Here is a 19,114-nt window from a genome sequence, read left to right on the forward strand (position 1 = left end):
AAATCCCAGTTTCCGCCGCGGTCTTGCGAGGCCTTCTGGGTAACAGGGTTCACACACAGAGATTGCCGTTGGATCCGAGGGGCGGAAGCCTACGACTCCCAGGGTGGAACGCGCGGGGCTCTCCCCTGGCATGATGGGAGAAGTAGTTCGTTCCGACCCCGCTTCGCAAGCCCCGACTTACCAGAAACTCTAAGAATCGCGGAGGCGTCATCTCTGCTGTAACTAAACCTCCGCCTTCTTTTTATTTACGACGCCACCAAAACGAAACGCGGGAGCATTCCTGAGCCTTTCGAGAACCCGGTGGAAAGGGGAGGAGCCAGGCAGTGACCCGGAAGCAGAAGTGACTCCCGCAAGCAGATTGCTGGGGAGCGGCAGCGGCGACCGCAGCGGTAGAAGCAGCAAAGTATCTGTGTGCAGCTCCAAACTGGGAAGAAGATGCTAATTAAAGTGAAGGTGGGAGCACCTCCAGCCTTGCCAAGACGCTGTGGTACTGGGCTGGCCGCTGTGCCTTGCGGGAGAAGCGGGGAAGGAAAACCACGCCTTTCCCGAGCCTGGAGGGTGCTGACAGCCTCAGGGCTCCGCGCGAGGGGTGATGGGAAGTAGCCCCCCCCCCCCCGCGCCCAAGGGGGCATTGAGGGCTGGGGACTGGCCCGGCCTGACGACCCCGGGGTTTCTGCGGGTCTTGCTCTCTCTGCCAGGACTGTGCCATGACCCAGAAGGAGGTCGCCTTTGTCCGGGGTCTAGGTGTACTCGAACCCCCGCGGTCATAGAGAAGGCCAAGCAGCAGCTTGGCTCCCTTTCTCGGATTCTTGGAATAAGCTGTAATCTCCATTCTGCATTACCCTCCTTACCTGCTTCTCCCAGCCCCTAATGCAGCTGCTTCCAAGCAAGCACAGCACAAAAACGTTAGCCTGGGGAACCGGGGGCCTCTCAGGAGCTATATTGTAAGCCTTTGCTGGTTGTCGCCAATGTGTGGTATCTCAGCCGGCCTTCAGGAACCAAAGCTGGGAGTGTGTTCAGTCAGCGCCTGCCTTTCTGAGCCGGGCCTCCTGGACCAGCCTCACTTCCTTGGCTGAGGCAGGTTAGTTATCCGTGCCCGGGTTCTTGGTACTAGCAGCGTTTCCTTCATCTCCATCTCCCGTGGTTCTTCACCAGTTCCCAACCCTCATTAGTCCTATCTGCTGTTGCTTCTTTCCTACCTTCGGACAGGGAGACAGAGACTAAAAATTGACGCAGTGCAACATCCGTTTGGCCTTTTTACTGCTGAGTAAGTCTGCTGTTATTTCATCAGTGTGTTTACCGTGCTTAACAGCCATTCTTAACCTCTTCAGTCTTTCCAAACCACTTCCTAGCTGAGATTTGAGGCCAAAGAGCGTGTTAAAAATCATGGGTCTTCAAACTTTTGAGTAGTGACTAAAAGAGTCACTAATGTAAAATCAATTGAGTGGGTCACAAGCAACATCAAAAGAAAGAAAATAGAAATATCAGGGTATTGTTTCACGAAATTTTTGTTTTCACTTTATATGTATTAAACACATGTCTGTGTTATTAGTACATATGTATTTCTTGGTGTGAATCTTGGTGTAGATTCACACCAAGATGAGAAACTCTGGAATGCTTTTGGATATGGATTCTCACATCCTCTTAGTAAAAAAAAAGTTTTTACTGTACTTGTGTTCAGGATTTTGTAAACTTACCGTTTTAAAAAAAGATTTTACTTGAGAGAGAGAGCACAAGCACAAGCAGGGGTAGGGGCAGAGGGAGCAGCAGGCTTCTTGTGGAGCAGGGTGACAGACTTGGGGCTCCATCCCGGGACCCTGACATCATGGCGTAACCCAAAGGCAGATGCTTAACTGACTGAGCTATCCAGGTGTGCTGGGTTTTGTGAACTTAAAAAAACAAACAACAACAAAAAAACCCCTCACCCTACACTAAAAAAATTTTACCTCGTGTCCCATAAAAATGAAAACTTACCATGTGTGATATGCTCTGGTATTTCTAGTTCTGTTCTAAGTCGATTTCATAACCCACTGATGGGTTGAGACCTGCAGTTTAAAAAAATAACTGTGTTGGGGTGCCTGGGTGGCTCAGTCGTTAAGTGACTGCCTTCCGCTTGGGTGGTAATCCCAAGGTGCTTGGATTGAGCCCCGCATCAGGCTCCCTGGTCGGCAGGAAGCCTGCTTCTCCCTCTCCCACTCCCCTTGCTCGTGTTCCCTCTCTCATTGTCTCTCTCTGTCAAATAAATAAATAAAATCTTAAAAAAAAATAAAAATAAAAATAAATTTAAAAATACTGTGTTGTGGTTGGGCTTCTCAATTTGAAAGTGCTAAGAATCACCTGGGGATCTTGTTATGCAGATTCTAATTCTGTGAGTCTGGGATAAGACCTGAGATTCTGAATTTCTAACATGCTCCTAGGTGATGTTTATGCTGCTTGTCTGGGGACTACACTGACTAGCAAGGTTCTAGATTTTGTCTCTTTGAATCCATTTTCGCTCGGTATTTCTCTAAATTTGTCAGTCTCCTTTACTGAAACCGTTTCTTTTGTGCTTCTGCATACAGGTTTCTATGTCCTTCATCTTTCCCTCTTCTGTAGGCTGCATTGTTTTATCATGCTAACTACGTGGGAAAGCAATTAGTTAGCTCTTCCGTTACTATACAAATGATAGGTTTTATTATCAGGGTCTGTTTGTGAATTCTTCAGCTGTAATCTCCATGTAGCTGACTTTTTCCATATCTCTTTCTGTAGTACTGTACAACAAAATCTCTCCTGGTTTAAATCTTCTTATGATGCCTTATCTCTGTCTTTCTAAGATTAAATACATCATTTTCTGCGTTAGGCCATCTTCCCAGTATTCATCTCATATACCGATCCCATCCATCTACCTGGTATCTGGAACCCAGTTCTTTAGAGTCATTGTTCACTTTTGAACCTGATTTTTCCTTTGATAACTTCTTCTTTGCTTGATTTTCTTTCCATTCCCATTACCCTTTTTCTGGTGTAGGGTCTCATTCACTGATATCTTTATTTCTCTATAATACCTCCAACCAGGTTTTCCTACCATTTCCTACCATTCCTAACATTTAGAGTCTATGCTTGAAGTGTCTAAGCTTGAGACATGGCATACAAAAAATCATAGCGTACATCGTGTTCTTTAAATTTCTTTTTCATCATAGTACTCCCTGACCCCACATCCAGCATCAAGATCTAGAACATTTTCATCCCCATCCTATGAAAATTCCCTAAGTTAGTTTTGCTTGTTTTCAAATTTCATATAAATGGAGTTACAGAATATATAATTTTGTGTCTGGTTTCTTTCACACAGCATTGTGTTTATTGTCGTCTGTGTAGTTCCTTATTACTGTGTATGATTACATTGGATGACTATATCACAATTTGTTGATTCACTCTTCTATTGATGGACGTTTGGGTTGTTACCAGTTTCTGGCTATTTTGAAAAAGGCTTCTATGAACACTGTTATAGAGATCTTTTTTTTTTTTTTTTAGATTTTATTTATTTGAGAGAGAGAATGAGCAGAGAGAGTGGCAGAGGTAGAGAGAGAAGCAGGCTCCCCGCTGAGCAGGGAGCCCAGAGTGGGCTTGATCCCGGGACCTTGAGATCATGACCTGAGCCAGAGGCAGACACTTAACCAACTGAGGCACCCAGGCGCCCTATACAAGTCTTTTTGTAGACATAGGTTTTCATTTCCTTTCAATAAATACCTATTAGTGGAATTACTGGGTCATGTGGTAAATATATGTAAGTTTAAAAGAAATTGCCAAACAGTTCTGTAAGGGGTTGTGCCATTTTACATTCCCACTTGCAATGAATAAGCATTCCAGCTGCTCTGTACCCTAGTTAACTTGTAGTGATGTCCATCATTTTTATTTTAGCTATTATACTGGGTGTGAAATGTTAATTTCATTCAAGTTTAAATTGATTGATTCTCACCCACCATAGCACTTTGTCATCATACCTTGTGTTTGGATAGTAATATTCCATATGGCATTTCCCTTTATATTGGTTTGTTCTATTAATTGTATGTTTCATTGTTCCTTGGTTGTTAATCTTCAATTGAAAAAGATTTTTTACAAGGGCTGGAACACTTAATTTCTTTTATATCCCTCCGGTGGCTAAAGCAGTATGTCCAGCTTAGGTTCATCATTGACTTGCTAAACAGCATTGAATGTATTCCCAGGTCACAATGACCAGATTTGGGGGAAGAAACACAGTATCGAGAATATCTTTTAAAATTGTTCACTTTGAATTTTAATTATGGACACTTTCAAACATATTTAGCAGGGGAGGGAAGGATATAATGCACCTTATATCCAGCTTCAAAACCTATCATCTCATGGCCAGTCTTTTTTTTTTTTCCCTCATGGCCAATCTTAATTATATTCACCAACTCTCCCTACCTGATGTCTTAAGAAGCAAATCCCAAATAGGATAGCATATGTTATTTGTATGTATTTCAGTATCTGTCTGTTAAAAAGGGCTCTTATTTTTCTAATGTAAGGATAATTATCATACCTAAAAAATTAACAGTGATTTCTCACTATCATCAAATGTATCCCATCCTCTCATTTGTTTTGTACAGTTTGAATGTGAGTCCAGCTAAGAGCTATATGTTGAAGTTGGTTGATAGGGATTCTAAGTGTCTTTAAAAAATCTATACTTCCCTCTTGGGGTGCCTGGGTGGCTCCGTGGGTTAAAGCCTCTGACTTTGGTTCAGGTCATGATTCCCAAGGTCCTGGGATCCAGCCCCGCATCGGGCTCTCTGCTCTGCGGGGAGCCTGCTTCCCCCTCTTCTCTGCCTGCCTCTCTGCCTACTTGTGATCTCTGTCTGTCAAATAAATAAATAAAATCTTAAAAAAAAAAAAATCTATACTTCCCCCTTTTCCCCCTCTTTGTGTTTGAATAAAGTAGGTTGTTTGTGTGATGGAGTCTCCCGGTTTGGATTTTGCTGACTTTTTACCTGTGTTGACTTTCTTGTTTTGGGGTTTTTAAAAAATATTTATTTATTTATTTTAGAGCACTTGCGAGTGGTGGGAATGGCAGAGGGAAAGTCCCAGGCATACTCCCTGCTAAGCAGGGAGCCTATGTTGGGCTCAATCTCATGACCCGTAGAACCAGACCTGAGCCGAAATGGGGAGTCAGAAGCTCAACGGACTAAGTCACCCAGGAGCTCCTCCCCATGTTGACTTTTAATATATTCCCCTTTCCTCAGTATTTCCTGTCGATTGGTAGTAAGATCTAGAGGCTTGAATAGTCTTTTGTATGTGTTTTTGTGAGAATAATACATAGGTGATGGTATGGCATGTAATTCTGTCTGCTTGTTTTGCTTTTCTTTTTTATTTCATTGCCTCTATCTGTTATTTCATTGGAGGCTACAAAACAGGGATATCTAATTTTATCGTTGCTTCATATATTAGCTGGAATGCTTGAACAGTAACTATTAGCCACATGGGCTTTGAGCACTTGACATGTGGCTAGTGAGACTGAGGATTTAGAAGTTAACCATTACCTATGTTATTTGTATTTAATTTTATGTATATATATGTATATGTATACATGTATGTAATTTTTTAAGTTTTTATATATTTATTTGACAGAGATACAGTGAGAGAGGGAACACAAGCAGGGGGAGTGGGAGAGGGAGAAGCAGGCTCCTAGGCTGTGCAGGGAGCCCGATGTGGGGCTTGATCCCAGAACCCTGGGATCATGACCCAAGCCAGAGGCAGATGCCCAATGACTGAGCCACCTAGGCAGCCCTAATTTTACTTATCTTAAATATAAAGCCTGAGACTTTATTCAGTCAGTGGAAAACTTTTAAGTATGCTTGGAATAAGTTAGGTATGTAAATCTACTTTTTAAACTGTAAATTATGAAATTTAAGTACAGATCAAGTATTTCACATGAAAATTTACCATCTGAATTGAGATGTGCTGTAATTCTGAAACAGGACTTTGAACATTTAGTTAGAACAAAAGAATGTAAAATATATTACTTTTATATTGATTATACATTGAATTGATAATATTTTAACATATTGGGTTTAAGAATGTTAAAATTAATTTCACCTTTAAAAAATGTGATTGATGGTATATTTAAAATTGTGTATGTAGTTTGCATTATGTTTATATCTCTTGGACAGTGCTGCTTTACAGAATCATTTCCTTATACTCCCATCAAGAACATTGTTTTACAGATAATGTTTTTCTCATTACAGTGTATCCATGGTATTAAAAAAAAATGAAAGATACAGAAATGCACAAATGATATAATTAAAAGCATCCATAATTTCACAACTTAAGATAAAAACATTCATGAATATATCCTTCCAAACTTTTTTGAAAGCCTATAAATAATACAGTATGTGTTTTGTGTGTGGTTTTTTTTTTAACAAAACCGGAATTGTACCCTTATTCCACACATTATTTGAGGACTGTAGTTTTTCCTCTGTGTTTGTGGCATAATTTAACTCTCAGTTGTTTGTTATTTAGATTGTTTGTAATTTTTCAGTACCAAAAGACTATAATGACCATTGTCATAGATATTTTTTAACATAGTCATGATTATCTTCCCAGAAGTGTTGTTACTGGGATACCACTTTGCCAGATTGTTCTCTGGATATATTCATAGACTTATACAGTCCTAGAGTTTTAAATTTTACAAATCACTTATTTTTTGTTTTTAATGTCATTATGTCCAAGCATCTTACCCTTGGGAGAACAGTTCTCTTAGGGTTTTGTTTTTTTTTGAAGATATTATTTATTTGAGAGAGAGCGATCATGAGCAGGAGGAGGGGCAGAGGGAGAAGCAGCAGCAGACTCCCCGCTGAGCAGGGAGCCCAATGGAAGCGGAGCTCAATCCCAGGACCCCGGGACCTGAGCCAAGGCAGACATTTAACCACCTGAGCCACCGAGGAGCCCCTCTTAGTGTCCTTTTTACTCTTTAAAATCTTTTCTAAATCAGAATAGATATTTGTTTATTAGTATTTATGTGATGGAGTATATTTTTACTAGAAATTTTAATAGTGCAGATAAAGAGAGTTCCCCTTGATAAACCCTCCCCTCAGTCAGTCCTACTCTTCTCAAAGATAATTACTGTTAATCCTTCCGTGTGTGTGTGTGTGTGTGTGTATCTGCATATGGAAAATGATACCTAATTGTACATTCTTTAGATCTTTCCATGTTATAAACTGCTGTGTAATAAATATAGCATCCTGTGGATGTAACCATAATTTAATAGTTTCCTTATTAATAGCCTAGGCTCTTCCTAGTGTTTTATAGTAAAACTGTGCTGTTTAGTAATCATGTTCCTCTTAGGATATGTACTCAAGTTTCAAGTTTTTCCTTCTTTCTGGTTAATCTAGAAGTAGATTATCTGCTTGGAGAATCTTTGCATTTAAAGTATTAAGAGCAATAAAGTGAAATAATTTATGGATGACACAGAATTGCAAACTTTTCATTTTGTTAGGAAAGGGCTTAAAAAAAAAAACCCACCATATATTGTTTCTATTATTTCATAAAAGGACATTTAAAAAAAATTTTTATTTGGGGCACCTGGGTGGCTCAGTTGATAAGTGTCTGCCTTCGGCTCAGGTCATGATCCCAGGGTCCTGGGATCGAGCCCCATGTTGGGCTCCCTGCTCGGCGGGAAGCCTGCTTGTCCCTCTCCCACTCCCACTGCTTCTGTTCCTGCTTTGCTTTCTCTTTCTCTGCCAAATAAATAAACAAAATCTTAAAAAAATAAGTAAATAATTAAAAAATAAAAACACTTTTATTTATTAATTTTTAAAAGGTTTTAATCATTTGTTTTAGGGAGAGAGAATTTCAAGCAGGCAGCTGAGTGCAGAGCCTGACTTGGGCCTCGACCTCATGACCCTGACTGAGAGCATGACCTGAGCTGAAATCAGGAGTCAGAAGTTTAACTGACTGAGCCACCCAGGCACCGCTGAACATATTTCTTAGCTTTATGAAAATCTTACAGTTGTCATTATTTTTCCCATTTTACCATAAATTTTCACACACACCAGCTTGGATTAGGGTAGAATCTTGAGAAGCACTGTTGTAATTTATTCTTTTGCGCCCAAACAGGTAAATGTAAAGGAGTTACTCTTGCATTTTTTTAAATTTTTTAATTTTTTTTATAAACATTTAATGTATTATTAGCCCCAGGGGTACAGGTCTGTGAATAGTCAGGCTTACACACTTCACAGCTCTCTCCGTAGCACATAACTCTCACCAATGTCCATAACCCCACCACCCTCTCCCGACCCCCCTCCCCCCGGCCACCCTCAGTTTGTTTTGTGACATTAAGAGTCTCTTACTATTTTGCATTTTTTTTTTAAATATTCTTAGTACTGAATTGATTCTCATGGTTGAGAAATTAGGTCCTAAGTACTGTCATCATGTTGATTATGTGAATCCCATAAGTAGAAACCATGTTATTTTGTGAACCTATCACAGGAGCATACATCAGGTCCCAATACCAGACAGAGAATCAGGCAGTACTGAGTACAGAGCTTTTCTTTTTAGAGGCTCAGGGTCTGGGGTCAGAGAGTCTGTGTTTGGGTCCACACTCTCCCTTTGACTTCATCAGCATGCTTTTTAACCTATCCAAGCCCCATTTTCCTCTTCTATAAAATGGTGATGGTAATAGTTTATATCTCATGAATACTTAGAAGGATTATAGGTATTGATGCTTAGTGAAGTTTCTGACTGTCGGAACGTGTTCATTAAATGCTGGCTATGAGCATGACATACTCATTGGTGTATTTGGCCCTTTCACAAATATTCATTGACTGCTTATATGTCAAACTGTGCTTTGTGCTTAGATTAGGAAGATGAATTTCTGCTTTTTAGGAGATTGGAGTGTAAATTAGTTTAACACTTAAGTGACTAGCAAGAGGTATTAAAGTGCACTGGGGACCAGTCATCAATTTTATTTTATTTTATTTATTTTTTAAAGATTTTATTTATTTATTTGACAGATAGAGATCACAAGTAGGCAGAGAGGCAGGCAGAGAGAGAGAGGAGGAGGAGGCAGGTTCCCTGCTGAGCAGAGAGCCTGATGTGGGACTCGATCCCAGGACACTGGGACCATGACCTGAGCCGAAGGCAGAGGCTTTAACCCACTGAGCCACCCAGGCGCCCCCAGTCATCAATTTTAAAGAGTCCTTGAACATTTGGGAAAGAGTAGGGAAGGGTATGGCAAGAAGGGAAGCAGGAGACTCAAAGAAATGCCCTTAAGTCAGATTGCGCTTGGTGTGTTTGTGGTCTGGATTACTGTAGACTGATGCAGATAGAGCTTTGAGAGCAAGGATGAATGGGAGATTAGATTAGATGAAGCACAACATTTGTAAATGTACAATCCGTGTAATTTATGTATTATCAGCAGCCCTTAGCCCATGGAAGAAGTCAAGAAGACTAGAGCTGCACTTTAGTACTTAGAAGTCTGGAGAAAGAGGAGAATAGAATGTTGAATTTTAGTGTTAATTAACAAGCTGGGGGAACCTGGGTGGCTTAGTCAGTTAAGCGTCTGACTTAGGCTCAAGTCATGATCTTGGGGTCCTGAGATCAAGCCCTGCATCGGGTTCACCAGTCAACGGGGAGTCTGCTTGTCCCTCTCGCTGCCCCACCCCCTGCTTATGCGTGCTCGCTCTCTCAAATAAATAAAATCTTTTTTTTTCTTTTTTTTTTTTTTTTTAAAGCTGGTCAGAGGTGGTCTCTGGTGTCCTTGAAAATTCTTTGAATTATATGTGTGTTAGTTTCTAGCTTTGATACAGGAAACCAGGGCATCCTGATTGAAAGGCATGCTTTCCTTAATACATCTCTATTGCGGGTCTCATCCAAAGGAATGACACTATTCTCATGGTTTCTAATGGGATAGGGTAGGAAGATCGAGGGTAATATAACCTGTAGGATTAAGAGGGTCAAGTGGCTCATAGCATCTTACCCTATCAAAGCTGTCTACAGCCTTAAAGTGTTTGATAAATACAGGTTTGGGTCAAAGCCTTCTGATTGTTCAAAGCAGCTTTGTTGAGAATGAGCTGCTCTTGGAAGTTGTAGATCCCCAGAGACCAGGACAGGGAGCTTTACCTAGAAGACAAATTGTATATTAGGCTGCAGGACTCATGAAACCCTTGCCTGTTTCAGACGCTGACCGGAAAGGAGATTGAAATTGACATTGAACCTACAGACAAGGTAATGTATGGCCAGTACTTAATGCCTGTCTCCCTACATGCACATTCGTTTGGATATGCTGATGAACTTAGTCCTTTTTGCTTTCATGCTATCTGCATAGCTCTTGTTCTTTCCGCTTCCATGGTTCTACCCCTTAGCAGTCCCTGACTACTTGTATCCTTAAAGGTGGAGCGAATCAAGGAGCGTGTGGAGGAGAAAGAGGGAATCCCCCCACAGCAGCAGCGGCTCATCTACAGTGGAAAACAGATGTGAGTTTGACATGGATACTCACAAGGTGTAACAATCTTACCTGAGGTTGAGGGAGCAAATATTGGTGGAGGAGCCTCAGATCCTTTGGTGATTTGGTGAAGCCTGTGAATTCCTTCTCAGAATAAGATTTTTACAGACATAAAATACATAGATTTACAAAAGAAACTATATTGAGATACAGTTCTCAAAATACTAAAAACATTTGTGATATAATATATGTGGTTTATTAATATGTTAAGATCTAATGGGTTTAGTTACCATTAATTTTGACCTATTTTCAAAATACTTGCAAACAGTTGTAATATGGTATGAAAATATCCAATTTCTTTTGTTAACCAGTTATGCATGTCACTAATACCACTTTGGGTTTTTTGCTTGTGTTCAGAATTAAATAATCAAAGCAATCAAAATAATCAAATTTCGGTTAAGGGTTAGTAAAAATAAAGATGTAATTTTTTTCCTCATCTGAGCTCATAGATCAGGAAAAAGACTCAAGAAACCCAGTGTATGAATCCTGTTCTAGATGGTGTTTCTAAGCACCCCCCCCTTTTTTTTTTTTTTTGCCTTCTTTTCCTGCAGGAATGATGAGAAGACAGCAGCTGATTACAAGATCCTAGGTGGTTCAGTCCTCCATCTGGTGTTGGCTCTGAGAGGAGGAGGTGGTCTTAGGCAGTGATGGACCCTCCCTCCATTTTACCTCCTTACCCTGTCTCTCGAAATGAGGCATCATATATCCTCTCACTCTGTGGGACACCAGAGCCACTGCCCCTTCTCCTGGATGCCCAGTCTTGTTTGGTGGGAGACCGTGAGGACCCCAGGATGCAGGGTTCCTGGCCCAAAGGGCCCTTGCTGGCTATTGGGTTTTAGTTTGCAGTCCTGTGTGCTTCCCTCTCTTATGGCCATGTCCCTAGTTGTCAATAAAATATTTCCTGACCTCCTGGAATCTTTCTTGTATTGCACAAATGTGACTGAAATTGAAATGGACCCAGTACACATTTATACCTCTGAAGAAGTAGGGCAATGGGAGGGAATGTGCCTTTGGGGTGGGGGATTATGAGACTCTAGGAAAGTCTACTCTGGGTGATGTGGAGCCAGTTCTTACCAGCTCAGAGATCTAATAATTGGCATCTCTTCCCAACCCCATAAGTGATTTCATGCTGGTAGCTTTAAATTGGCCTCAAGTGGCAAGTCAGTCCCTCCCCCCAAAGTGGTTGTTACACTCTAACCAGTATACTACCGATGTGGGTGGCAGAAACCAGGACAGTGAATTCTCTGCCTTTGCAGCCCTGCCGGACGTTTGAGCCTGGTTCGAGAAAGACCTTAAGGGCTTTACTGACACTACATTGTGGCTAAAATGCACGGGGATCTGGGTTCTGTATTTACAGAGAGAGGCAGATTTGGAGAAAGGCTGTGTGAGGAGTGACAAGCTATGGGTCACTTAAGTCTCAACTGATAAGGTAAAATGAGAGAGAGAGGTGCCAGACGAAAGGGCTCCCTTCTCTGGCTTCTCTAGTTTAGCCGACTCCGACCAGGCTGGGCGGAGCGGAGGAGCAAGGGAAGAAGGTGCCTTGAAGCGGCTGGACCGCCGAGGTGCCCCCACCCCAGCTGTAGCGTGGGCACTTTACTGCAGTCCTCCCCGCCGCTCCATCAGAAGGCGCTCTTGCGCAGTCTCCAGCCGACAGCCCGGCCCGGGCGCGGCAACACTGTACTCGCGGTTTCTGTAAAGCAGGCGGGGCGGCTCGTTGAGCCGCCGAGAAGATAAGGCTCGCCTAGCCTCGAGGCGCGCAGTTTGCTGGCGCCCACCATGGAGCGGCTCCCGAAGCTGGCGGTCTTCGGTCTGGGTGAGGGGACGGGACTGGGGAGGTTCGCAGGCCGCTCTCTTCCAAACCCCGGCGGCGGCCCCCGAGGCGCGCGCGCTCGGAACCTGAGCTCTCCGTGCGTCCTCCCGCAGATTACACGCTCTGGCCGTTCTGGGTGGACACGCACGTAGACCTCCCGTTCCACAGGAGCAGGTGAGGCGGCGCTGGGGAGGCGGGTGCCGGGCTGGGCCCCCGTCCGCAGCTGAGCGTGCTCTCGCCCCGCAGCGACGGGGCCGTCCGGGATCGGCGGGGCCAGGCCGTCCGACTATACCCAGAGGTGCCCGACGTCCTGCGACGGTTGCAGGACCTTGGCGTGCCCGTGGCGGCCGCTTCATGGTAAGGAGAGCGAAGAGAAAACGCTACCGGTCTCATGCTGAGTGACGCAGGCGGGAGACGGCTCGCGGCACCCCTGGGCTAGAAAACTTTCGGCCGTGCGGATTTGCATTCATTTGCATAGCTTTGTAATTGTACCCTCTCCCTTGCTTTTAATAAACATTGGCTCGGCGCCGCCTGTGTTAGACGGGAAGGCTAGAGAGTTAAATGAGGACCTAGGATGCCTACCTGTCCTGGAAAAATAGCAAGTTGACTTCTCCCTGGTTAAACATAACTTGGCTTGCCGCTCTGGCTCCCCGATCCCATCTATGACACCCTACTGCAGGACCGGGGAGATCGAAGGGGCCGAGCAGCTTCTGGAGCTCTTTGACCTTGACAGATACTTTGTTCATCGGGAAATCTATCCCGGCAGCAAGGTCACCCACTTTGAAAGGTAGGTGGAGATGAGGGTAGCAGGAGGGAGCCCAGAGAGGCTGAAGGAACTAAGAAGCCAGCGGGGTCCTACCCTGTCCCTCCTTGCACAGGTTGCAGCAGAAGACTGGAGTGGTTTTCTCCCAGATGATATTTTTTGATGATGAGAAGCGGAATATCATAGACGTCAGCAAACTGGGTACTGAGTGGTGAGACTAGCCATTTGGGGAACGAGGAGAAAGGGTTCCTATGGGGGGTTAGGTAGGTGTGTGTGGGATGGGTAGTTTGCGTGACAGTATTTGGGTTACATCCAAAAAAGATGAGAGGAAAAACAGGCTTGATGAAATGTGGCTTCTTTTCTTCCTAGGAGTTACCTGCATTCTTGTCCAGAATGGAATGAGTCTTCAAACCCTAACTGAAGGACTAGAGACATTTGCAGAGGCCCAAGCTGGACCCTGAAGTCCAGTCCTGCGGCTGAGCCTCACTGGAGGCATAAAACGGAAAGGAAATCGGGAAGGCATTTCCAGATGTATTTGTAAATTATTAAAGTATGTTTGTGTGTGACAGAAGAGATCTTCCGGCTTGTTTCTGTTTGCCTAGCGATGTAGCCGGCCTCGGCTATGCGGAGGGGCCAAGAAGCCGAGGGGCCAAGAAGCGGAGGGCGTGGCGTTAGACTTACAGGTTGGGCGGGAGAAATCTATGGCACCCCCGACTGTGCCCGCCTCGTGCTCGCCGCATCCGCACCCCGCTTGCTGAGCGCTGTCAAGGGCCTGAAAAACTCTTCCACTCGCGCCAAGCAGTGTGGTGCACGACGCTGCACACTCCCAGGAAAACAAATACTGTATTTTGGGGTGGGGGTGCGGCGGCCTTTTTAATAGCCCCAAGCGAAGCGGCGGCTTTAAGTGGCGCTAAAGGGTTGTGGGGAGGGGCGCCGCTGGTGGCTCGGGCCACGTGATAGAAGGGGGCCTCGTCGGCTCCAGTTGATGATGTCGCCGGGGTGCCCCAAGGAGCGATTGGCCCAGGCTGGCCTCGGAGCGCTGAGGCGGCACCCTCCCCGAGCAAAGGCGGAAGTCGCAGGACGCCGTGGGCGGCGGCGGGAGAGGCGAGGGTGGCGATGAGTGGTCTCAGCCGACTCTTCGGGACGGGTGAGTGCGGGGAGCCGGTCGGCGGAAGGTTCTGGCCAAGGGGGTTGGGGGGAAGGCGGAGGCCCCGGGCTGGCCCGAAAACCCCATCCGCTGCCCAGCGAGGCCTCCGCACGTGCCAGGAGGCTCCGCCTTGTCCGAGAGCCTGGCTCCGGCTGCCTGCCTTCCCCCACCCCGGAGAAAAGAGAGGGGGGCCGGCCCCGGGCGTGAGCGGGGGTGGGGGTTCCCCGCCCTTCAGGCTGGGGCGGTGAGTTTCCGCCTGTCGTCGTCCAGCCCTTTCCAAAACACTGGTGCTTCCTTTATGCTGGCGGAGGGGAGCTGAGATGGTGAAGAAAGATTGCCTCCTTAAAGCTCCTACGTGGTGGGGGAAGACAAGCAGAAACGGACATACACAGTGTGGTGTAGCTACTCCATGACGGAGATGTTCCCACTATCCGGGGAAGCACAGAAGCAGCGCGGGGGTTGTGATCCAGAAGGCGAGAGGTATGCCAGGTGGAAAACTGAGGGACTCCAGGAAGATGGCACTGTGTGCGAAACAGGCAGGAAGGAGTATGGTGTGTTTAGGGGAAAGGAGTTCTGGCTGCCGTGAGTGTGTGTGTGTGTGTGTGTGTGTGCGCGCGCGCGCGCGGCTCCCGCTAAAACAGAGGAAAGTAGAAGGAAGTGAGGATGGAGAGGTAAACAAAGGCCAGATTAGGAATGGCCTTGTATGTCTCATTAAAGTTTTGGGTTTTATCCTGTAGGCAATAGAGTCTGGAAGGTTTTTAAGCAGGCAAGGGCCATCTTTCTTTCTTTCTCTCTCTTTCTTTCTTTCTTTCTTTCTTTCTTTCTTTTCTTCTCTTCTCTTTTCTTTTCTTTGCTTTTTTTAGAATAACTCTTAGAAGTGCAGAAGATGGAGGGGGAAATTGAGACCAGACTTTTTTTTTTTTTTCTCTAGCCCCTGTACTTCATTCAGTTTGATCCTGTGGAATCAGGACCTTGGGCATCTCCTAGGACAGCAAGTGGAACAGTGATTATAAAAAGTGACCAAACTCTGGCGGGGATGTGATAATGGGACAGCTGTGCTTGTGTGAGGGCAGGGAGTGGGTGGGAACTCTACCTTCCAGTGTAAACCTAAACCGGCTCCAAAAAATAAGGTCTATTATTTAACAACAACAACAAAAAGGCTTGGAAATGACTTGAAAGGCAGCTTGGAATAGCCAGCGAATACTGGATTCGGAAGCCACATTTCGATTCCTTCTCCATGCTTAGTAGTTGTGATTTTGTTATTATTTTTTTAAGATTTTATTGATTTATTTGACAGACAGCACAAATAGGCAGAGAGAGAGGAGGAAGCAGGCCCCCTGCTGAGCAGAGAGCCTGATCTGGGGCTCAATCCCAGGACCCTGGGATCATGACCTGAGCTGAAGGCAGAGGCTTTAACTCACTGAGTCACCCAAGTGCCCCAGTAGTTGTGATTTTAAACAAACAAAACCACGTTAACATCTTTGTGCCTCTTTCCGTATTTGTAAACTAAAGATAGTACATTCATTGTAGAGAATCATTTAGGGATTGACAGGACCGCCTTTGAGTGGGTAGCCACACTCTGCACTTGGTGACTGGTGGCTGATTTTTTCCCTTCACACAATATGGGCCGGCTTGGTTGGGACTCCAGGGAAGAAAGAGAAAGGGCCAACCCCTGAAGAGGCAATACAGAAACTGAAAGACACAGAGAAGATACTGATCAAGAAACAGGAGTTTCTGGAGCAGAGGATTCAACAGGAGCTACAGATGGCCAAGAAGCATGGGATGAAGAACAAGAGAGGTAATGGGATGGGGGAGAGGGGCCAACAGGGTGGGCCCAGGTAGGAATCAAGGGCTTCCAGCTCTGATGTTCAGGGTGTGTGCCACATCAGCCGCCCTACAGGCTTTGCGGAGGAAGAAAAGATTGGAACAACAGCTAGCACAAACCGATGGAACATTATCCACCCTGGAGTTTCAGCGTGAGGCCATTGAAAATGCCACCACCAATGCAGAAGTGGTTCGTACCATGGAGCTCGCTGCCCAAGGCATGAAGAAGGCCTACCAGGACATGTGGGTACGGGGGGAGGGCAGCAGGGGGCCCAGGCACTGGGGAAAGTAGCTTGTATTGTACTTTGAATCTTAAGACCTCTCAGAATGGGAATTTACGGTACAGATGTCTATGACAGCAAGTTCTTTGTCTGTCTCCTTGCTTCCTGTAAGGTCTCCTTGCTGGCTAAGTCATTATAGGGAGGAAAGATGATTTTTCTAAGTTTTGAAGACCCTTCAGAGAAGGGAGTGCAGCCTGTCCACCCCACTGTGGCTTCTTGCCAATCCTCAGGCCAGCCTTGCCTTCGTACAATTTCCCAGGGATCTCTTCTACCTGATGGCCATGGATTTATCAGCCTCAGGCCACAGGAGGTGGTGGGGCGGGGGTCTTCATTCAGGCAAGACAGGAGCGTTAGGAGGGTTGTTGCCTGATTTCTTGGCTGTGTATCTTGTTCTTAGGGACATTGACAAGGTGGATGAACTGATGGCTGACATCACAGAACAACAGGAGGTGGCCCAGCAGATCTCGGATGCCATTTCTCAGCCTGTGGGCTTTGGAGATGTCGTGGATGAGGTGATTGGGAGTGAGGGGTCAGGAAATATGGGAGAAAGCAAGAGACCAGCCAGAAGGAAGGCCCGAGAGAATCATGGGGCAAGTTTGCGGGAGGAGAGGGACTCTAGAAGTGGTATGTTTTTGGAAGTACGAGTTCCCTTTCTTCATCTTTTTTTTTTTTTTTTAATTAGAGAAAGCATGAGATCGTGGGAGGGGTGGAGTAGAGGGAGCAGGAGAGAGTCCGAAGTAGACTCATTGCTGAGCTCGGAGCCTGACATGGGGCTCGATCTCACAACCCTGAGATCAGGGCCCTGAGATCACAACCCGATCTGAAACCAAGAGTCACATGCTTAACCAACTGTGCTACCCAGGCTCCCCCTCATTTCTTTAGGTTGAACAGTTTTGTTGTTCCGTATCCAGGATGAACTGTTGGAGGAGTTAGAGGAGCTGGAGCAGGAGGAATTGGCCCGGGACTTATTAACTGTGGGTGACAAGGAGGAAGAACCCCCCATCGAACTGCCCAGTGTACCCACTACACATCTGCCTGCAGGGCCAGGTATTCAGGGCTATTCTATTGTCTTAAGGACTTGAGGAGGTGGGATAGATATGGGGAAAGATTATTCCTCTTATATACTGCTTCAAAGGAACCAGGCAGAGAGGACTGCTGCTACAGTTGCACAGGTTTTTGACTGCATAAGGGCACCTGACTGAGCAGGAATAAAGACTAAAGTCCCGCTTGAGCCTCACTTGGCAAGCTGGGTACCCTCGTATAGGGCTGCAGGTACTGGGAGAGAGCAGCACATTCTCCTAATTAGTATGGGGGTGCTCAGAGAATTAGCAGCAGCTCACCAAGCTCACCAAGGACCATACCTTTAGGTTCTTTGCTGGGGAGACAAAATTCAGCAGACTCAGCATTCTAGCAGGGGATTGTTGGAAATTGCTACGGCCCTAACACTTCTTTCTTTTCTGGGTGTCCTTTCCCCGAAGCTCCTGAGGCAGATGAAGATGAAGAAGCCCTAAAGCAGTTGGCTGAGTGGGTATCCTGATGAGTATGGGCTTGTTTTCCTGGTGCTGCCTTATTGGTCCCTTTTCCTTAAGTGCCAAGTGCTAAGCTAAAGGAACAAAGCCTTTTGGGGAGGTCCTGCTGAGGATGATAGTGTGACCTTGTGAAAAGGGGTTGTCGCCCTCCCCTCCCTGGCTCAACTCTGAAAAAGGACCATGGTGAGAGGAGCCCCCAGGCTCCCTTCTCTGTGATTGCGCTTACGGTGCCCTTGTTCGCAATAAAATCGGGCCGATGGAACCCCAGTGCTTACACTGCCTCGTCTACACCTGAAACTCTTCCCTGGCCTTTGGAGCTTTGTGTCAAGCAGTGAATCACAATGGGAGTAATGAAGGGAGTAACGAAGTATTGGAACAGGGAACAAATGGGAGTTGATGATATCTGGACCTCCTATGTTCTAGGTAGGTCTGTTATCTTTCAAGTTGGTCTGTCCTAGAGGTGCTTGCTTAGTGCTGAGGTTAAGCACAGGGATTATATATCTTAGAACCATGCAGAGCTGAGTCTTCTGCCATTGCTTACCCCCAGTCATGCCTCTGCCAAGACAGCCCCATGATTTACTACTCATTTTCCTTTTGCAAAGTCCATTTTCAAGGACAGGGAGGGAGAATACAGGGTTAAAGAAGGAAGTAGCTTTCCTTTATTCACAGCCCATGATTAGTAGGCTTGGTTTGAACTGTCATTTTGGTGTCTTTTTGTTGTTGTTTAAGATTGGTTTATTTATTTTGAGAGAGCATGTGTACACAAGCAGGAGGGGCATAGGGAGGAGGAGAGAGAGAACCCCAAGCTGAATCCCTGCTGAGCACAGAGCCTGATGCAGGGCTCAATCCCACAACCCCGAGATCATGACCCAAGCAGAAACCAAGCATGGGACGCTCAACCAACTGCACCACTCAGGTGCCCTTGTCATTTCTGTTTCTAAGAGCAGTAGACGAGGGGCCGTGATGCACTAGGATTGTTCAGTAGTGGTTAAAGTGGCATCGGGAGAAGGGAGAAGGAACCAGGATATCTCACCCATCTTGATACCCATTTCAAAGAAAACAAATAATGCCATCCCTTTGGACTGTATACAGAGGCAGAACCATAACCAAAGAGCAACCTGGAGCTCTTCCCCACTGCTTGATCATTTAGAATGCACAGAGATGTAAAATAATGAGCATCTACTTGGCCAGAATAATGAAGCTTCCCAAAAGTGGGTGTTTATCCCAGCACCCTCTCCCCTATGAGCCACGTATGAGCTACATTGTGAATT

The 19,114-nt window shown here is 45.5% G+C and overlaps 3 protein-coding genes across 5 annotated transcripts; all 3 read left to right on the forward strand.

The window, feature by feature from the left end:
- The first annotated feature begins 321 nt into the window (after positions 1 to 321).
- Positions 322 to 11,398, forward strand: NEDD8 (NEDD8 ubiquitin like modifier). Its single transcript, XM_032856284.1, has 4 exons — positions 322 to 453; positions 10,165 to 10,212; positions 10,378 to 10,460; positions 11,041 to 11,398. Exons 1-4 carry the CDS (start codon positions 436 to 438, stop codon positions 11,135 to 11,137), a joined length of 246 nt encoding a protein of 81 aa, XP_032712175.1. The 5' UTR covers positions 322 to 435; the 3' UTR covers positions 11,138 to 11,398.
- An 823-nt stretch (positions 11,399 to 12,221) lies between these two features.
- On the forward strand, positions 12,222 to 13,637 carry LOC116867010 (magnesium-dependent phosphatase 1-like). Its single transcript, XM_032856282.1, has 6 exons — positions 12,222 to 12,302; positions 12,413 to 12,473; positions 12,546 to 12,656; positions 12,979 to 13,086; positions 13,178 to 13,263; positions 13,432 to 13,637. The coding sequence occupies exons 1-6, from the start codon at positions 12,266 to 12,268 to the stop codon at positions 13,521 to 13,523; spliced, it is 495 nt and encodes a 164-aa protein (XP_032712173.1). The 5' UTR covers positions 12,222 to 12,265; the 3' UTR covers positions 13,524 to 13,637.
- A 416-nt stretch (positions 13,638 to 14,053) lies between these two features.
- On the forward strand, positions 14,054 to 18,107 carry CHMP4A (charged multivesicular body protein 4A). 3 transcript variants are annotated; one of them, XM_032856307.1, is made up of 7 exons: positions 14,690 to 14,760; positions 15,141 to 15,225; positions 15,858 to 16,007; positions 16,099 to 16,276; positions 16,712 to 16,826; positions 17,226 to 17,361; positions 17,793 to 18,107. In XM_032856307.1, the coding sequence occupies exons 1-7, from the start codon at positions 14,692 to 14,694 to the stop codon at positions 17,849 to 17,851; spliced, it is 792 nt and encodes a 263-aa protein (XP_032712198.1). In that variant the 5' UTR covers positions 14,690 to 14,691; the 3' UTR covers positions 17,852 to 18,107. The 3 variants fall into 3 exon arrangements, with proteins under 3 accessions (XP_032712200.1, XP_032712199.1, XP_032712198.1); XM_032856309.1 differs by lacking the exons at positions 14,690 to 14,760; positions 15,141 to 15,225 and adding an exon at positions 14,054 to 14,209; XM_032856308.1 differs by lacking the exon at positions 15,141 to 15,225 and having other exon boundaries at positions 14,393 to 14,760.
- The last annotated feature ends 1,007 nt before the right edge of the window (positions 18,108 to 19,114 follow it).

Source organism: Lontra canadensis, unplaced genomic scaffold (assembly GCF_010015895.1).
Source record: "Lontra canadensis isolate GAN:19392208 unplaced genomic scaffold, GSC_riverotter_1.0 scaffold12, whole genome shotgun sequence".
Lineage (NCBI taxonomy): Eukaryota > Metazoa > Chordata > Mammalia > Carnivora > Mustelidae > Lontra > Lontra canadensis.